This window comes from Chlorocebus sabaeus, chromosome 12 (genome assembly GCF_047675955.1).
Source record: "Chlorocebus sabaeus isolate Y175 chromosome 12, mChlSab1.0.hap1, whole genome shotgun sequence".
NCBI classification, from domain to species: domain Eukaryota; kingdom Metazoa; phylum Chordata; class Mammalia; order Primates; family Cercopithecidae; genus Chlorocebus; species Chlorocebus sabaeus.
The window spans coordinates 100,549,289-100,568,862 of record NC_132915.1 but is presented as its reverse complement, the minus strand read 5'-3'; the positions used below and the strand labels follow the sequence as shown (position 1 = coordinate 100,568,862).

General features: G+C 48.7%; 2 protein-coding genes across 6 annotated transcripts in view; one reads left to right on the top strand and one right to left on the bottom strand.

Moving 5' to 3' along the window:
* Nucleotides 1–10,628, bottom strand: part of RABEPK (Rab9 effector protein with kelch motifs) — a 35,744-nt gene extending 25,116 nt beyond the window's left edge. For 4 of the 5 annotated variants that reach the window (XM_037994015.2, XM_037994009.2, XM_037994011.2 and 1 more), the window contains exons 1-3: nucleotides 10,560–10,628; nucleotides 7,810–7,868; nucleotides 3,532–3,689 (exon numbers count right to left, since the gene is read on the bottom strand). In XM_037994015.2, coding sequence (XP_037849943.1) covers nucleotides 3,532–3,689; nucleotides 7,810–7,862 — 211 coding nt within the window. In that variant the 5' untranslated portion in view covers nucleotides 7,863–7,868; nucleotides 10,560–10,628. Of the gene's footprint in view, nucleotides 1–3,531; nucleotides 3,690–7,809; nucleotides 7,869–10,230 lie in introns of all 5 variants that reach the window. The other variant, XM_037994010.2, reaches the window with a different exon arrangement.
* An 8,110-nt stretch (nucleotides 10,629–18,738) lies between these two features.
* The window catches only part of PPP6C (protein phosphatase 6 catalytic subunit), a 46,082-nt gene continuing 45,246 nt past the window's right edge, over nucleotides 18,739–19,574 (top strand). Inside the window, exon 1 of the mRNA XM_008006247.3 lies at nucleotides 18,739–18,913. Within this exon, the coding sequence (XP_008004438.1) occupies nucleotides 18,839–18,913 (75 nt within the window). The 5' untranslated portion in view covers nucleotides 18,739–18,838. The remainder of the gene's footprint in view (nucleotides 18,914–19,574) is intronic.

Here is a 19,574-nt window from a genome sequence, read left to right as displayed (position 1 = left end):
AGTGGCTCGATCTCAGCTCACTGCAACCTCCGCCTCCCGGGTTCATGCCATTCTCCTGTCTCAGCCTCCCAAGTAGCTGGGACTACAGATGCCCGCCACCAAGCCTGGCTAATTTTTTTTGTATTTTTAATAGAGATGGGGTTTCACCGTGTTAGCCAGCATAGTCTCAATCTCCTGACCTGATGATCTGCCCGCCTCGGCCTCCCAAAGTGCTAGGATTACAGGCGTGAGCCACGGTGCCTGGCCCAGGAGAATCACTTTAACCCAGGAGGTGGAGGTTGCAGTGAGCCAAGATCATGCCACTGCACTCCAGACTGGATGACAGTTTGAGACTCCATTTCAAAAAAAAACAAAAAAACAAAAAAAAAAACAAGATGAAAACAATATGGAAATGTTACGTGGACCTAACAAAATACGTAAGTGGGCCACCATTGTTCAACTTCTGCCCTTGTGTAGAGCAAAGAATAATGGTTTCTTTATTTTATTTTATGTTTTTGAGACAGAGTCTTGCTCTGTCACCAGACTGTAGTGCAGTGGTGTAATCTTGGCTCACTGCAACCTCTGCCTCCCAGATACAAGCGATTCTCCTGCCTCAGCTAGGACTACGGGCACACGCCATCACACCCAGCTAATTTTTTTTGTATTTTTAGTAGAGACAGGGTTTCACCATGTTGGCCAGGATGGTCTCCATCTCCTCACCTCATGATCTGCCTGCCTCGGCCTCCCAAAGTGCTGGGATTACAGGCCTGAGCCACTGTGCCCAGGTAATAATCATTTCTTTTTTTTTTTTTTTTGGAGACGGAGTCTTGCTCTGTCGCCCGGGCTGGAGTGCAGTGGCCGGATCTCAGCTCACTGCAAGCTCCGCCTCCCGGGTTTACGCCATTCTCCTGCCTCAGCCTCCCGAGTAGCTGGGACTACAGGCGCCCGCCACTTCGCCCGGCTAGTTTTTTGTGTTTTTAGTAGAGACGGGGTTTCACCGTGTTAGCCAGGATGGTCTCGATCTCCTGACCTCGTGATCCGCCCATCTCGGCCTCCCAAAGTGCTGGGATTACAGGCTTGAGCCACCGCGCCCGGCCTATCATTTCTTATTAGCAGGTTCATTCATTCATTCATTCATTCATTCATTCATTCATTCATTCAAATACTTACAGAGCACCCACTCTGTTCTAAGCCCTGTGGTAGTGTCTGGGATACAATGATGAGGAAAACATGCTACCTGTTTCTAAGGAGCTTATGTTCTTGTGGGGCAGATGGACAGGAAACAATCACATGTGATAGGGCTGTGAAGGCAGACAGGATAGAAGAGCACATGAGACTATGGACATACAGAGTCATGTAGTGCCTGAACGAGTCCAGAGGTAACGGGAAAGGTTCCTGGCAGAAGAGACATTTAATCTGAAATCTGAAAGATATGGAGTAGCCAGATGATAAGAAAAAGGGAAAAACATTCCTAGCAGAGGAATCTGTGTGTGCAAAGGCGTGGAGGCCAGAGAGCTCAAGCTGTGTTCAAGGAACTGAAGGACATCCAGTGCAGCAAATGTGGGTTGGAGAGAGCCAAGAAATGAGGTTGGGGCCGGGCGCAGTGGCTTACGCCTGTAATCCCAGCACTTTGGGAGGCCGACGCAAGCAGATTACTTGAGGTCAGAAGTTTGAGACCAGCCTGGCCAACATGGTGAAACCCCATCTCTACTAAAAATACAAAAATTAGCCAGGCTAGTGGCACGCGCCTGTAATCGCAGCTTATTGGGAGGCTAAGGCAGGAGAATTGCTTGAACCCGCGAGGCAGAGGTTGCAGTGAGCCAAGATTATGCCACTGCACTCCAGTCTGGGTGACAGTGACACACTGCCGCAAAAAAAAAAAAAAAAAAAAAAAAGGCCAGTGAGGTGGCTCACGCCCATAATACCAGCACTTTGTGAGGCCGAGGTGGGAGGATCACAAGGTCAGGATTTGAAGACCAGCCTGATTAACATGGTGAAACCCCGTCTCTACTAAAAATACGAAAATTAGCCGGGTGTGGTGGCACGCACCTGTAATCCCAGCTATTCAGGAGGCTGAGGCAGGAAAATCACTTGAACCCAGGGGGCAGAGGTTGCAGTGAGCCGAGCTCATGGCACCACTGCACTCCAGCCTGGGCCATAGAGCAAGACTAGATCTAAAAAAAAAGGGTGAGGTTGAGAAAGGTCTGAAATAGGGAGTGACATGGTCAGATTTGTATTTTAGATGCTATTCGCTGGCTAGGTACAGAAAATACACTGTAAAGTGGGTAAACCTGGAAGTAGGGAGACTGGTGAGGAGGCTATTGTAAGTCTAGTTGAGAGACAACAGTGGCTTAGACTACACTAGAAGTAGTGGAAATGGACAGACATGGATAAAGATAAGAGATATGTGGGTTGGAGAGAGCCAAGAAATGAGGTTGGGGCTAGGCGCGGTGGCTCATGCCTGTAATCCCAGCATTTTGGGAGGCCGAGGAGGGCGAATCACGAGGTCTGGAGTTTGAGACCAGCTTGGCCAACATGGTGAAACCCAGTCTCTACTAAAAATAGAAAGATTAGCTGGGCGTAGTGGTGGGTGCCTGTAATCCCAGCTACCCAGGAGGCTGAGGCAGGAGAATTGCTTGAACCCAGAAGGCTGAGGTTGCAGTGAGCTGAGATCGCACCACTGCATGGCTCCAGCCTTGGCGACAGAGTGAGACTCCGTCTCAAAAAAAAAAAAAAAAAAAAAAAAAAAAATTAGCTGGGCATGGTGGCGCATGCCTGTAATCCCAGCTACTCAGGAGGCTGAGGCAGGAGAATTGCTTGAACCTGGGAGGTGGAGGTTGCAGTGAGCGAAGATCGTGCCACTGCACTTCAGCCTGGGCAATAAAAGCGAAACTCTATCTCAAAAAAAACAAAGATAAGAGATAAGTAGGGCTTGGTGATATATTGGATATGTGGATAGAATGAGTGGTGGTAGTCCTCGATGTATCCTACAGAAATATTTGATGAATAAATGGCTGGACAACCAAGGCTCCATAAGGGTTCTCTCCCCCTAAACAAGGAGGTATTGGTCAGATGACTGTGTGCCAGGGGCCTGCTAAGAAACCTTAGGGATCTGTCAGTGATATTCAGTTTTTCTTTTTTTTTTTTGAGACTGAGTCTCGCTCTGTCGCCCAGGCTGGAGTGCAGTAGCACGATCTTGGCTCGGTGTAACTTCTGTCTCCGCGGTTCAAGTAATTCTCCTGTCTCAGCCTCCTGAGTAGCTGGGACTACAGGTGCCCACCACCACACCCGGTTAATTTTTTTGTATTTTTAGTGGAGACGGGGTTTCATCATATTGGTCAGGCTGGTCTCAAACTCTAACCTCAGGCGATCCGCCTGCCTTGGCCTCCCACAGTGCTGGAACTAGAGGCGTGAGCCACTGGACCTAGCCCTGGCCATTTTTTCTTATAGGAAAACCCTGCTAGTGTTTTTAGGAATGCCCTGCTAATGGCTAGCAGCACACAGCCCTGTTCTCTGGCCACAGGGCACGTACTCCGCAGCTGCTGGTCTTACCCAGATCCATGGCGTGTACATCTGAGAAGCTTCTGTTTGGATTTGCTCCGCCAACGATGAAGACCTTCCCTCTCTTGGCATTACCAACTGGGGGTAAATACGAACAGCTGTGGCCAACTCGAGCACAGGGGCTGTCTCCAGGGAGAGTCAAGGTGTACCTGCCAAAGGAAGGATGTATTCAGGAGGCCTGAGCACAGAATAAACGCAGTAGTGTGTTCTTTCCATTCCTCATGAAATATTCACCAGAATGAAGGGTCTTATGCAGACACTTCAGATTGTACCCAACAAAGCAGCACTTCTCCGATTAATAATAGTACCTCCCCTTTGCACATAGTCTTTGACTTTTCCATTTTGTCACCGTCTTCATCTCACAGTTATCTGGTAGGAATGCACTGGGCTATATTTTTCCCCATTTGGTAGATAGGGAAACTGATATCCAGAAATGTTCAGTGATGTGTCTTGGCACAGGATGGTGGCTGTGAACATGGCGTACGAATTCAGACAGATCTGGTTCAAATTCCAGCTCAGGTATTTCCTCGATGTGTGACCTTTTGGAAGTCACTTAACCTTTCTGAACTTTAGTTTACTCATTTGTGAAATGAGGACAGCAATAGTTCTATACTGCAAAAGATCATTATGAAGACTAAGACAAGACGTCAAAACAGGGCAGTGAAGGACTCAATAAATGGTGGTGAGAGCTTTATGTGCCACCACATGGGAACCAACAGCCCCGGGGCTCTTGCCACAAGCCAATGATTCCTCCCCATCAAAAAAATTATCCAGAATTTACTGATTTCAGAGCTTTTCCAGATTACTCATAAAGCTCAATCTGATGGAAGCCAAAGCTAGCACTCTGAAAAATCACATACAGGATTTGGTCATTCCATTATCTCTCTCTCTCTTTTTTCTTTTTTTTGAGATGGAGTCTCACTCTGTTGCCCAGGCTGGAGTGCAGTAGTGCAATCTTGGCTCACCATAACCTCCGCTTCCTGGCTTTAAGTGATTCTCCTGTCTCAGCCTCCTGAGCAGCTGGGACTACAGGTACACACCACCATGCCTGGCTAATTTTTGTATTTTTAGTAGAGATGGGGTTTCACTATGTTGGCCAGGCTGGTCTCGAACTCCTGATCTTGTGATCCACCTGCCTCAGCCTCCCAAAGTGCTGAGATTACAGGCGTGAGCCACTGTGCCCAGCCAGAGTCTCTCTCTATTTTATTAAATAGAGACAGGGGTCTCGCTATGTTGTCCAGGTTGGTCTTGAACTCCCAGCCTCACGCAATCCTTCTGCCCTGGTCTCCCTAAGTCCTAAGATTAAATGGATGTGCCCACTGCACTCGGCCCATTCCACTCTCCACAGTGATTCTGAATGCTGACTGAGAAAACACACTTCAAGCTTCCTGATTGGAAAACAAATTTCTGTAGCTGTTTTTCAGGCCCTGTCTTATTTGACCTCTCTGGTGTTTGGGACTCCCTTCTTCTTGTGCCTTTCTCCCAGCCTGGCTTTCCCACATCCCTTCCTTTGGTTCTGCACTCACCTTTCTGGCTGTCCTTTCTGCTTCTTTCTCCTACTCCTTCCCTACCAGCCACCTCCTGACTCTCAGTCAACCTTGAGTTCTGTTTTCCTCAGTTTACATTTGCTTACCTGATTAATGTTATCTGTAGTGATAACTTCAATTACCACTCATCTATATATTCATCAGTGGTGGCCAAATCTGTTTCCCATTCAGATCTCTATTCTGATGTCACTTAATCTACACAAAAACCCTTTGAGGGCCGGGTGCAGTGGCTCACACCTGTAATCCCAGCACATTGGGAGGCTGAGGCAGGCAGATCATGAGGTCAAGAGATCGAGACCATCCTGGCCAACATGATGAAACCCCGTCTCTACTAAAAATACAAAAATTACCTGGGTGTGGTGGTGCGCACCTGCAGTCCTAGCTACTCGGGAGGCTGAGGCAGGATCGCTTGAACCAGGGAGGCGGAAGTTGCAGTGAGCCGAGATCGTGCCACTGCACTCCAACCTGGTGATAGAGCGAGACTCTGTCTCAAAAACAAAAACAAAAACACTCTTTGAGGATAACAGCTGTTACTATCATCTGAGTTTTACAACGGAGGAACTGAGGCTTAGAAAGGTTGAGTAATTTATCCCAAAAGCACACAGCCATCCAGAGATGGTGGATATCACAAAAAAAAGTCCCTGCCTTGATAGCCCTTACAGACTAGGTGGGAAAAGAAACATTAAACAGTTTCACAACTATCTGTTTCACTTCAATTGTAGTAGAAAGGAGTACAGAATATATAGCATGAGGACATGCATGTCTTACGAGGGTCTCACCCTGTAAGGAGCCAGGGAGATAAGGTGATCAGAGAAGGCTTCCTGAAGAAGCACCATTTGGATAGAGATCTGAAGTATGAGTAGAAATTAGCTGGGCAGGCCAGGTGTGGTGGCTCACACCTGTAATCCTAGCACTTTGGGAGGCTGGAGTGGGAAGATCACCTGAGCCCAGGAGTTTGAGACCAGCCTGGGCAACATAGAGAGACTGTGTCTCTATTAAAAAAAAAAAAAAAAAAAAAAAAAAAAAAAATTAGCTGGGCATGGTAGTACATACCCATAGTCCCAGTTACTTGGGAGATGGAGATGGGAGGGTTACTTGAGGCCAGGAGGTCGAGGCTATAATGAGCCACAATTGTACCACTGCATTCCAGCCTGGGTGGCTAGCCACAGGAAGACCTTGTCTCAAAAATAAAATAAAATAAGCTGGGCAAAGAGAGGGACGAAAGGTGGAGGGAAAGAGCAGTCCAAGAGGAGAGATCAGCATGAGCAGCTCCTGAGTGGAACAGTGCAGGGCAGAGTAAAGAAGAGAAAGAGAACAAAGTAACAAGTCATGGGATTTGAGGTTGAAAAAACAGGCAGAAACATTTTGCAGGGACCACTGGGCCAGTTTAAGAAATCTAATTTTTTGTTTTTCTGTTTGTTTTTGAGATGGAGTCTTCCTCCCTCTGTTGCCCAGGCTGGAGTGCAGTGGCACCATATCAGCTCACTGCAGTCTCCACCTCCCAGGTTCAAGCAATTCTCCTGCCTCAGCCTCCTGAGTGGCCGGGATTACAGGCATGCACCACCATGCCTGGCTAATTTTTCTATTTTTAGTAGAGATGGGGTTTTGCCATGTTGGCCAGACTGGTCTCAAACTCATGGCTTCAAGTGATCCACCCACCTCCGCCTCCCAAAGTGCTAGGATTATAGGCATGAGCCATTGCGCCTGGCCAGGAGTCTGATTTTTTTTTTTTTTTTTTTTTTTTTTGAGACGTATTCTTGCTCTGTGGCCCATGCTGGAGTACAATGGCATGATCTCAGCTCACTGCAACCTCCACCTCCCGGATTCAAGCAATTCTCCTGTCTCAGCCTCCCTAGTAGCTGGGACTACAGTCACATACTACAATGCTGGCTAATTTTTGTATTTGTAGTTGAGATGGGGTTTCGCCGTATTGGTCAGGCTGGTCTCGAACTCCTGACCTCAGGATATCCACCCACCTTGGCCTCCCAACGTGCTGGGATTACAGGCATGAGCCACTGTGCCCAGCCCAGGAATCTGATTTTTATCCCAACACCAATAGGGAGGCACAAAAGGGCTTTAAACTAGGAAATGCCATGATTGGCTGTATTCTGGGTACATAGCAAGACAGATGCATGGAAGCCAGACTGGAGTCTCTCCTTCAAGGTCCTGTTGAAGAACTGCCACCTCTCTACAGCCTTCTGTGGGCCCTACCTTAGAGCAGATCACATTTCATCACCATCACCTGCTTAGTCTGTAGTCTCCAGTACACAGAGACTATTTACAATTCTACCTCCCACACAGCACCCACACCCACACAGCAGCTGCCCCCATCAGGCCAATGTTAATTGTGGAATAAAGGGTTGGTTGAACAAACAGCCAAGAAACAGTGAAGCCAGTTTAATCCAAATCTAATTTCCTAAAAATCTTAGAAATGAGTCAGAGCTCGGGGGAAGACACAGCATTGGAGCTGACGATGCCAGATGGTCAGTGCCTTACTCTTTCTGGTAAATTGATTTTAATAAAATCAACATCTGCTCTGTGATAATTACTGCCCCCCCATCTTTCCTCTGAAGACCTTCTCAGACAGTTTGAGTCTAATTACCAGCAACTGCAGACGGTTTCGTCTCTACCCTTTTTTGTTGATGATCAAATATGTTAGTAAACTACTTATAAATGAAACAAAAACTCATGCTTTTCTGTGTCTGGATCCTTCGTTACAGACCATGTTGCTTTCCTGGGCTTGTCTCCAGGTTTCAAGACTGGCAGCTGCTTCATGGTGTCCTATGCATAAGAAAGAAAGGCACTTTTTAGACACTTATGATGATCATCTTAATCAATTCAACCTCCTTTTTAAACCTTTCCTGTTGAATGTACTAATTTCTAGGGCCTGACTAATTTGAATAAGCACCACCAACTTTTCATCTTTATTTTTTATTTATTTATTTGAGACGGATTTTCGCTCTTGTTGCTCAGGCTGGAGTGCAATGGCACGATATTGGCTCATGGCAACCTCTGCCCCCCAAGTTCAAGCGATTCTCCTCCCTCAGCCTCCCGAGTAGCTGGGATTACAGACATGTGCCACCACGCCCGGCTAAGTTTTGTATTTTTAGTAGAGATGGAGTTTCACCATGTTGGTCAGGCTGGTCTCGAACTCCTGACCTCAGGTGACGCACCATGCCTGGCCGATGTATTTATTTTTATTCTTATTTTTTTTTTAGATGGAGTCTCGCTGTGTTGCACAGGTTGGAGTGTAGTGGTGCGATTTCTGCTTACTGCAATCTCCCTCTCCCTGGTTCAAATGATTCTCCTTTCTCAGCCTCCTGCATAGCTGAGATTACAGGCGCCCACCCACGCCTGGCTCATTTTTCTAGTTTTTCTAGTAGAGATGGGGTTTCACCATGTTGGCCAGGCTGGTCACTAACTCCTGACCTCAGGTGATCTGCTCGCCTCATCCTCCCAAAGTGCTGCGATTACAGGCGTGAGCCACCGTGCCCGGCGTTATTTTTTATTTTTTTATTTTTTTCTGAGATGGAGTGTCACTCTGTCACTGAGGCTGGAGTGCAGTGGCAGGATCGTGGTTCACTGTAGCCTCCGCCTCCTGGGTTCAAACAATTGTCTGGCCTTAACCTCCCGAGTAGCTCATATTGCAGGCACCAGCCAAAACGCCTGGCTAATTTTTGTATTTTTAGTAGATACGGGGTTTCATCATGTTGACCAAGCTGGTCTCAAACTCCTGACCTCAAGTGATCCGCCCGTCTCGGCCTCCCAAAGCGCTGGGATTACAGGTGTGAGCCACTGTGCCAGGGCAGCAGCTTTATTTATCAATGTATTGAGATGGAGTCTCACTCTGTCACGCAGCCTGGAGTGCAGCGGCGCCATCTCGGCTCACTGCAATGTCCGCCGCCCAGGTTCAAGCTATTCTCCTGCCTCAGCCTCTTGAATAAGCTGGGACTACAGGCAAGTGCCACCACGCCCAGCTAATTTTTTTTGTATTTTTCATAGAGATGGGGTTTCACTATGTTCGCCAGGCTGGTCTTGAACTTGGCCCGCCTCGGCCTCCCAAAATGCTGGCATTACAGGCGTGAGCCACTGAGCCCGGCCATTTATTTATTTTTTAATTAAAAATAGAAACGGGGCTGGGCACGGTGGCTCACGCCTGTAATCCCAGCACTTTGGGAGGCCAAGATGGGCGGATCACAAGGTCAGGAGATGGATACCATCCTGGCCAACATGGTGAAACCCCATCTTTACTAAAAATACAAAAAAAAAAAAAATTAGCTGGGTGTGGTGGCACGTGCCTGTAGTCCCAGCTACTTGGGAGGATGAGGCATGAAAATTGCTTGAACACAAGAGGCAGAGTGAGTGAGTCGAAATCACGCCACTGCACTCCAGCCTGGCAACAGAGCGAGACTCTGTCTCAAAAAAAAAAAAAAAAAAAAAAGAAAAAAAGAAAAGAAAAAAAAGAAATGCGGTTTCCCTATGTTGTCCAGGCTGGTCTCAAACTCCTAGCCTCCTAAAGAGCTGGGATTACAGGTATGAGCCACTGTTCCCCGCCCAAAGGACAAAATATTTAAAGAGGCTGAGAAATACTGAGCTCTAGGATAAATCTTGGCCTCAGCATAGCATAGAAAGTAAGGCCTTCTGCTGTCAAGCTTTTTTCCGTGAACTCACCTCCGTAATCTCTTGCATTATTGGTTTTTTTGCAGTTCTTATAATATGGCAGGCCTTTTCATAATTTCGTAGCCTATTCTGCTTCCCCTATTTGTAATGTCGCTTCCCTTCTGGGAAGTTGGCAAACTCCTAGTTAACCTTCAAAACCCAGTCAAAAGTCCCTTCCCTGGTGAAACCTTCCCTGATTTGCCCTTTTCTCTTTCACCCCCTTCCACGTTACTTCCTTCTTCCACCCACTGGGCTCTTAAGGTATTAAGCCACCGCCACTGCAGGAATCATTTGTATTGTTTATCTATTTAAAGCTTCTAGACTAGATTCTAGATTAAACTCCACTAGACTAAGTTCCTAGAGGGCTGGGCCTGTCAGATCCATTTCGAGAACCTACCAATGGACCTGGCATAGAGTAGAAGTGGGGGAGTGGCTAGTGAATGAAGAAAGAAAATAGATTGAGAGATGAATGGATAAATCCCACCTGCGGCCTAGGCCGCTGACAACTGTCCCCAAAGTCCAGAGCTCAGATAGGTTGGCTTCACGTGGGCGGGACCTCCCGCAGCCGCCGCCGCTACCTGCCCGGTAAATCTCATCCCCACGTGGCAGTTCTAGGGGATAGGAGACGGGGTCGGGAGAGAACAGGCTGGTTCGGTCAAAGTGGCCAGGACGGAGCCAGGGAAGGCCTTCTCAGTTCTTTCCACCCGGCTTGGGCCCACTCTCCTAAAGGATTCGGACCCCCAGCCCGAGACTGTAACAGACCCGGTATCCGGGGACCCTCGCCCCCAACCCTCCAGCCCGGGACCGCATTACCTGCGGCGATTTAGGCCAGTCGCGAGCCGTGACTCCGCCCCGGAGGGGCGGGGCTTAGGTATGGGCCCTCCTCCCAGAACCCGGAAGAGCGTCCAGGCTAACCGCTCTATCCTGCCTGCTCCGTCCCGAGGGCCCGGCGCTGCCTTCCTGGGCTGGCGGTGGAGGGAGGTCCCCAGACCCGGAGTGGACGCCGGGTTGTGCATTTCTGGGGAACCACGCGGGCTGGGCCCTCTCTGGGTCCCTCCCTCCCAGAAGGAATAAATAAGCCGGGGCTACTTGGAAACGATTTGCGCAAAGCCGGGTTCGGGCGTTCGTTTGGGGAATCCAAATTCCTGCGGCAGCTGATCTACTCTATAACCGGCTAACAGGGCCGGGCGCCACCTCACTCCAGCTTGGGCAACAGCGCGAAAACTCCGTCTCAAAAATAAATAAATAAATAAAAGGGGGCGGTATAACAGTTACATTTCCAGTTACGACGATTGTTAACAGTTTCAAAAGGGGAGAGTTGAGCACGCAATCTGCCTGCGCAGTCTTCGGGCCGGCTCAGGATTTGGTGCTTTGAACAGCTGATTTATTCCATAATTGCCATTTGTAATTATGGCAAGTGCTATGCTGAGCCAGACACCACCACCCTTGGCCTCCAGGAGCATACAGTCTTAAAGAGAGATCAAACAAAAAGACAACTAGGGATGATTGCCAAGAGTGCAAGAAATAAAAAGTTCTGGGGAAGTTACTTTCCTCCGGGCCTCAGGGCTGTCTGCTTGTAACCATGGAGCTAATAAGGTTTCTATCATAGGCTGGGCGCGGTGGCTCACGCCTATAAGCCCAGCACTTCGGGAGGCGGAGGCGGGCAGATCACGACGTCAGGAGTTCCAGACCAGCCTGGCCAACATGGTGAAACCCCCGTCTCTACTAAAAATACAAAAATTAGCCAGGCGTGGTGGTGGGTGCCTGTAATCCACGCTACTGAGGAGTCTGAGGCAGAATTGCTTGAATCCGGGAGTTGGAGGTTGCAGTGAGCCGATACAGTGCCACTGCACTCTAGCCCGGGTGACAGAACAAGACTCTGTTCCGGGAAAAAAAAAAAAAAAAAGAAAAAAGATTTATATCGCAGTTGTGGTGGTGAATACATGACATAATGTAAATAAAAGTGATCAGCACCCAGCAGCTGGCACAGAGTTCTCTTTCAAGGGAAAAGCTATTCCTGACTATAAATGAACAATGTCTCTAGATGTATTCATCTACATTATCTTTGATTTAGTTCATAACCATAGGTTCTCTGTATCTTTCCTGAAAATAGAGAGGTGGCTCCCTCTCTTATGTCTGTTTCAAAGAACTCCAGTCTCTGAAACTGTCGCTATGTCCAGGAAATAGAGAAAACAGCTCAGGTTAGAAATAGGACCTCCTGGAGTGTAGAGCTATGATAGCTTAGTGGGAAGAGATCAAACATAGTTGGCTTGAAATCCAAGCTCCAGGTTGGGTGTGGTGGCTCATGCCTGTAATCCCAGCACTTTGGGAGGCCCAGGAGGGCAGATCATGAAGTCAGGAGTTCAAGACCAGCCTGGCCAACACAGTGAAACCCCATCTCTACTGAAAATACAAAAATTAGCTAGGCATGATGACTGGCACGCATCTATAATCCCAGCTACCTGGGAGGCTGAGGCAGGAGAATCGCTTGAATCAGGAGGCGGAGCTTGTGGTGAGCTGAGATCATGCCACTGCACTCTAGCCTGGGCAACAGAGCAAGACTGTCTAAAAAAAAAAAAAATCAGTCGGGCATGTGTCTGTAATCCCAGCTACTCAGGAGGCTGAGGCAGGAGAATCACTTGAACCCAGGAGATGGAGGTTGCAGTGAGCCAAGATCATGCCACTGTACTCCAGCCTGGGCAACAGAGCAAGATTCTGTCAAAAAAAAAAAAAAAAAAAAAATCCAGGGTCCAGCACTAACCATCTAACTCTGACATTTGACAAGTCACCCACTCTGAACCCTAGTTCCTCATCCATAGAATGAGGATAGTACTACCTACTGTGCAGACAGAACTGTTCAGAGAAAGTGCTAATACAGGTGAAAGGCCAAGTTGGTGAAAGGATTCTTTTAGCTACTTGAAACCATAACCAAAATGTATTGACAAAATGGAATTCAAGGTCTGTGGCTCTTTCAAACATATGGAGTCTTTGTGAGTTCCCACATTAGTGGAAAATTCCCCATTGACTGTCTGCCAAAGAGAAGTTTAGGGATATTCAGTCATTCTGCTCTCCTTTAGGAAAGAAAACCAAGACCAGGTTAGCTCTACCATATGTCCGTGTGCATCTCCATCTACAATTCTGCTCACAGCTGCAGAATGCTCTGATGTTCCCGATGTTTTCTGGCTAGTTCTGTTTCAAGGTGCCATGCTGGAGGGACACATCAACAAGAAAGAGACGGGGTTTCTCCATGTTGGTCAGGCTGGTCTCGAACTCCCAACCTCAAGTGATTGGCCCATCTCGGCCTTTGTAATCCCAAAGTGCTGGGATTACAGGCATAAGCTACCACGCCCGGCTCTTGCAGGGGCTCTTTTTTTTTTTTTTTTTTTTTTTTTTTTTTTTTTTTTTTTGAGACGGAGTCTGGCTCTGTCACCCAGGCTGGAGTGCAGTGGCGGGATCTCTGCTCACCGCAAGCTCCTCCTGCCGGGTTTACGCCATTCTCCTGCCTCAGCCTCCGGAGTAGCTGGGACTACAGGCGCCCGCCACCTCGCCCGGCTAGTTTTTTGTACTTTTTAGTAGAGACGGGGTTTCACCGTGTTAACCAGGATGGTCTCGATCTCCTGACCTCGTGATCCGCCCGTCTCGGCCTCCCAAAGTGCTGGGATTACAGGCTTGAGCCACCGCGCCCGGCCTTGCAGGGGCTCTTAAGCAAAATGGGAATAAGGTTGATGGAAAATAAACATCAGTTTCTTTTTTTTTTTTTTTTTGACAGAGCCTCGCTCTGTCACCAGGCTGGAGTGCAGTGGCGTGATCTTGGCTCACTGCAACCTCCGACTCCCTGGTGCAAGCGATTCTCCTGCCTTAGTCTCCTGAATAGCTGGGATTACAGGCACACTAATTTTCGTATTTTTAGTATCGATGGGGTTTCACCATGTTGACCAGGATGGTCTTGATCTCCTGAGCTCGTGATCTGCCTGCCTTGGCCTCCCAAAGTGTTAGGATTACAGGCGTGAGCCACCGTGCCTGGCCATAAACATCTTTTTTTTTTTTTTTTTTTTTTTTTTTGAGACGGAGTCTCGCTCTGTCGCCCGGGCTGGAGTGCAGTGGCCAGATCTCAGCTCACTGCAAGCTCCGCCTCCCGGGTTTATGCCATTCTCCTGCCTCAGCCTCCCGAGTAGCTGGGACTACAGGCGCCCGCCACCTCGCCTGGCTAGTTTTTTTGTATTTTTTAGTAGAGACGGGGTTTCACCGTGTTAGCCAGGATGGTCTCGATCTCTTGACCTCGTGATCCGCCCGTCTCGGCCTCCCAAAGTGCTGGGATTACAGGCTTGAGCCACCGCGCCCGGCCCATAAACATCTAAAAAAGAAAAATATCTCTAAAAAAGAAAAAAGAAAAATATCCAAACAACAACAGCATCTTCTTCCATTTGAATTTTTTTCTCCAAGAAACTCTGAGCAGATTATCTCTTTACTTTTTTTTCCTTTTTTCTTTTTTTTTGAGACAGGGTCTTACTCTGTTGCCTAGGCTGGAATGCAGTGGCACAACTTTGGCTCACCGCAACCTCCGCCTCCTGGGCTCAAGCAATCCTCCCGCCTTAGCCTTCCAAGTAACTGGCACTACAGGCACATGCCATCATGCCTGACTCATTTTTATATTTTTTGTAGAGATGGAATTTTGCCACATTTCCCAGGCTGGTCTCGAACTCCTGGGCCCAAGCAGTCTGCCCACCTCAGCCTCCTAAAGTGCTGGGATTACAGGCATGAGCCACTGCACCTGTTCTGCCTTTTTTTCCTCCCCTCCCCTCCCCTTCCTCTCTTTCTCTCTTTCTTTCTTTTTGATGGAGTCTCACTTCATCAACCAGTCTGGAGTGCAGTGGCACGATCTTGGCTCACTGCAACCACTGCCTCCCGGATTCAAGCAATTCTCCTGCCTCAGCCTTCCCAGTAGGTGGGATTACAAGCACACACCACTACGCCTGCCTAATTTTTGTATTTTTAGTAGAGATGGGTTTTCACCATGTTGACCAGGCTGGTCCTGAACTCCTGACCTCAAGTGATCTGCCCGCCTCGGCCTCCCAAAGTGCTGGGATTACAGGCGTGAGCCACCATGCCCAGCCTCCTACATTTTTTTTCTAAAGTCTTACATGTTACTTCTTCAGAAATGCCTTTCCTGCCCACATAATACTCAGAGTTAACACTCATATTGCACTCACTCTGTGCCAGACAATGTTTTTGTTTTGTTTTGAGACAGGGTCTCACTGTCACCCTACTGTAGTACAGTGACACAATCATAGCTCACTGTAACCTTGGCCTCCTGGGCTCAAGTGATCCTCCCACATCAGCCTTTAGAGTAGCTGGGTCTACAGGTGTGTGCCAGCACCAAACCTGGCTAATTTTAATTTTTTTTTCTTTTTTGTAGAGATGAGATCTCACTATGTTGCTCAGACTGGTCTTGAACTCCTTGGCTCAAGTGATCCTCCTACCTTGGCCTCTCAAAGTGTTGGAATGACAAGCGTGAGCCACTGGGCCCGGCCTAGACATTGTTTTAAGCCATTTTCATATATCAACTCTGTTAAACCTTTGTACAAGCCTATGAGTATTCTTAGAATCTCCAGAGGAGGTAAGCATTATTATTATCATCTCCATATTGGAGCTGAGAAAACTGGAGTACAGAAAGGATAAATAACTTCCCCAAAATCACACAATAAGTGATAGAGCCTGTATTTGAACTCTGCCCACATGGTGCTAGAATCTACATCCTGTACTTTACCTCCGCTGTGTTGTCAATCTAAAGTGGGCCGCTTTTTTTATTTTATTTTTTTTTGAGACAGAGTCTCACTCTGTTGCCCAGGTTGGAGTGCAGTGGCACCATCTTGGCTCACTGCAGCCTCCACCTCTTGGGTTCAAGCAATTCTCACACCTCAGCCTCCCAAGTAGCTGGGACTACAGGTGCGCACCACCACCCCCAGCTAATTTTTTTTTGTATTTTTAGCAGAGACGGGGTTTCACCATGTTGACCAGGATGGTATCGATCTCCCGACCTCCCCAAAGTGCTGGGATTACAGGCATGAGCCACCGTGCCCAGGCAAAGGTAGACCTCTTCTTTTTTTTTTTTTTTTTTTTGAGACGGAGTCTCGCTCTGTCGCCCAGGCTGGGGTGCAGTGGCCAGATCTCAGCTCACTGCAAGCTCCACCTCCCGGGTTTACGCCATTCTCCTGCCTCAGCCTCCCAAGTAGGTAGCTGGGACTACAGGCGCCCGCCACCTCGCCCGGCTAGTTTTTTGCACTTTTTAGTAGAGACGGGGTTTCACTGTGTTAGCCAGGATGGTCTCGATCTCCTGACCTCGTGATCCGACCAAGGTAGACCTCTTCTACTCCATTTTTCTTGCTTATAGTATCTCCTATTTTCCCTTTTGAGCACTAATCACAATTTCCAATTAAATATTTGCTCATCACCAGGCATGGTAGTTTACACCTATAATCCTAGCACTTTGGGAGGCCAAGGCAGAAGAACACCTTGAGGCCAGGAGTTTAAAACCAGCCTCAGCAACATAGTAAGACCTCACCTCAACAAGTTTCTTTTCTTCTTCTTCTTTTTTTTTTTTTTCTGTTGGCCAGGCTGGAGTGCAGTGGCACGATCTCAGGTCACTGTAACCCCCACCACCTCCTGGGTTCAAGCGATTTTCATGCCTCAGACTCCCAAGTAGCCGGGATTATAGGCATGCACCACCATGCACAGCTAATTTTTGTATTTTTAGTAGAGATCAGGTTTCACCATGTTGGCCAGGTTGGCCTTGAATTCCTGGCCTCAAGCGATCTGCCCACCGGGTGAGCCACTGCACCCGGCCTCCACAACAACAAAAAAACTTAAATTACCCTATACATTTCTTCATTTGTATCTTTTATAATATCCTTTATATTAATAATAAAACAGTAAATGTAAATAAATAAATACTGTTTGTCTCTTCCCAGCAGATTGTAAGCCTAATTAGGGCAGGGATCATATCTGTTTTATTCACATCGTAAGCACTGTGTAACCTCTTTTTTCTTTTTTCTTCGAGATGGGGTCTCACTCTGTGGCCCAGGCTGGAGTGCAGTGGCACCATCTCAGCTCACTGCAACTTCCGCCTCAAGCAATTCAAGTGATTCTCCTACCTCAGCCTCCCGAGTATTTTGTATTTTTAGTAGAGATGGGATTTCACCATGTTGGTCAGGCGGTCTTGAACTCCTGACCTCAGGTGATCTGCCTGCTTTGGCCTCCCAAAGTGCTGAGATTACAGGCATTAGCCACTGCGGCCTGGCCAATAGGCACTATATAACTATTAGTTGAATGAATGAAGAAATGAATACTTGTGGGCATTATTCATTCTGTAACAAACTTTAAAAAATGAATTTTACTTTGAAACAATTTCCTACTTTCAGAACAGTTACAAGAATAATACAAAGAAGTTCACCCAGATATCTCATTAAGGGTTAGCCATTTGTTCACAAAATACACTTTAGAGAGCAAGAGGATTCATTCCAGGAACTCTTGAGCAACAAATATTTATTGAGCGCCTGCTACTATTGGATTACATAACGGTCTCCTAACTGGTCTCTTAGCTACAGCCATTGTACCCCCGCCCCTAGTCCCATACAGCAGCTTCCTTTTACTAATTTATTTATTTATTATTTATTTATTTATTTATTGGGACGGAGTCTTGCTCTGTCGCCCAGGCTAGGGTGCAGTGGCGGGACCTCAGCTCCCTGCAAGCTCCGCCTCCGGGTTCACACCGTTCTCCTGCCTTAGCCTCCCGAATAGCTGGGACTACAGGCGCCGGCCACCACGCCCCGCTAATTTCTTTTTGTATTTTTAGTAGAGACGGGGTTTCACCTTGTTAGCTAGGATGGTCTCGATCTCCTGACCTCGGGATCTGCACGCATCGGCCTCCCAAAGTGCTGGGATTACAGGCGTGAGCCACAGGGCCCGGCCACCTTTACTAATTTATTTTTGAGGAGGATCTCGCTCTGTCGCCCAAGCTGGAGTGCAGTGCCTCGATCTCGTTTCACTGCAACCTCCGCCTCCCGGCTCAAGCGATTCTCCTGCCTCAGCCTCCAGAGTAGCTGGGACCACAAGCACGCACTACCGCACCCAGCTAATTTTGGTATTTTTTGTACCTACGGATAGGATAGAGATCTTTGTCTATTTTGTTCACGAAGTATTGCAAGCGCCTGCAGCTGTACCTGGCACATCTTGGTTGCTCAATAAAGAGTGCTTGAATAAACGAATGCTGAAGGTATGCTAGTACCAGGTACTGTTCTCAGTGCTGGAGTTACAGCAAAAAACTCCGTGTCCTTGTGGGATTCTCATTGGAAGTAGGCTTAAGCTTAAGCCATTTTTCCAGTCTTGGTCCCACCATTTTGTTCCCTGTGAGATTTGGGGTAAACTACTTAAAGCCTCCAAGCCTCACTTTCCTATCAATTGTTACGAAGATTAAACGGAAAAACAGCATTTGTATCGCATTTAGCATTAGAAACCCTATAATATTTGTTTCCCTTCCTTTCAGGTTGGAAGACTGGAGCCTGACATCTCTGCCACAGGCTTAGGCGAGGTTTTCACAGGGACTTGGAAAGGTGCAAACGGCCAGGCTTACCCAACTGTTAAGACATTCTGGTGAAAGAGTGCTTAAAAGGGTTGGAAAAAGAAACCAGTGAGTGGCTAGGACCACCTACTCCGCCGTTTTGCCTCGGAAAAGCCTGGCCGGCGGCCGGCAGGTGGAAGTCTGGAGAAATGGGAGGAAAAGAGGGGAGGTGGCTGTCCACAACTGAAAACTACACATCCCAGCACGCCCCGCGGCAAACGACTACGGGTCCCAGCAGGTTCGCGGGGTGGATCGAAGAGGGGTCTCTTGGGCCCTGTAGCCGGCGTTCAGCCAGAGGGGGCGCCGGGCGTACCGAGGTAGCGGGGAGAAGCGGGTCGAGCTTTAACGGCGCTGCGCAGACGCCACTCACGGGCCGGACGTGACGCAGGGAAAGTTCCGGCTTCGGCCTCCGCCGCTGCCGCCGCCGCTACTACAGCCGCTGCCGCTGCTGTTGCCGCGGCTTGTTATTCCTAAAATGGCGCCGCTAGACCTGGACAAGTATGTGGAGATAGCGCGGCTGTGCAAGTACCTGCCAGAGAACGACCTGAAGGTGAGCCCTGCCGGGGCGGGAGCCCTGTTTGAGGGCTCGCCCCTTCCGGCTGTGGGGCGCCCGCCGGCCCGCCCTTCCTTTCTCCGGGACCCCCGCTGGGTATCCCGTCCCGTCGCGGTGGAGGGCCTGCCCCAATGCCAGGCGACCCGGTCCGACCCGGCGTCACGCCGAGGGTCGGGATAGCCGAGTCCCCCGAATGCTGTTCCGGTTGCCTCGGTGGGGATCCCGAGGGATGTTGCGGCCTCTGCCCCAGGGTCGCCCCTTCTGGCCTTCGGGCTGTCCCAGGACTCGCAGCTGTAACAGCTTTGCTTAGAAGACTTGGCTCACCACCCCATCCCCGGGTCTCCCGCAGTCGGAGCCGAGCCCCGGCGGCAGTACCCTCGGGATGGGGTCGCCACCACTGGAGGTGACAGGAGCACGGAGTGGCCGCCGTCTGACAGGAGATGCCACCGGCTTCCGGAACGCGGCTCCAGTGTGTTTAGGTCTCTGAGGAAGGGGCAGGCGGTGGGTCCGAGTGGTTTGGTACTGACGGGAACGAACGTCAGCTCTTTCTTTGCCACTCCTCCAAATTGCTTTTTAGGATCGTCGATTTTCTTTTGCTAATTCAGAGGTGAATCCCGTTTCTGAGTATGTTGTTGAGCTTACTGAAGTGGATAAAGTA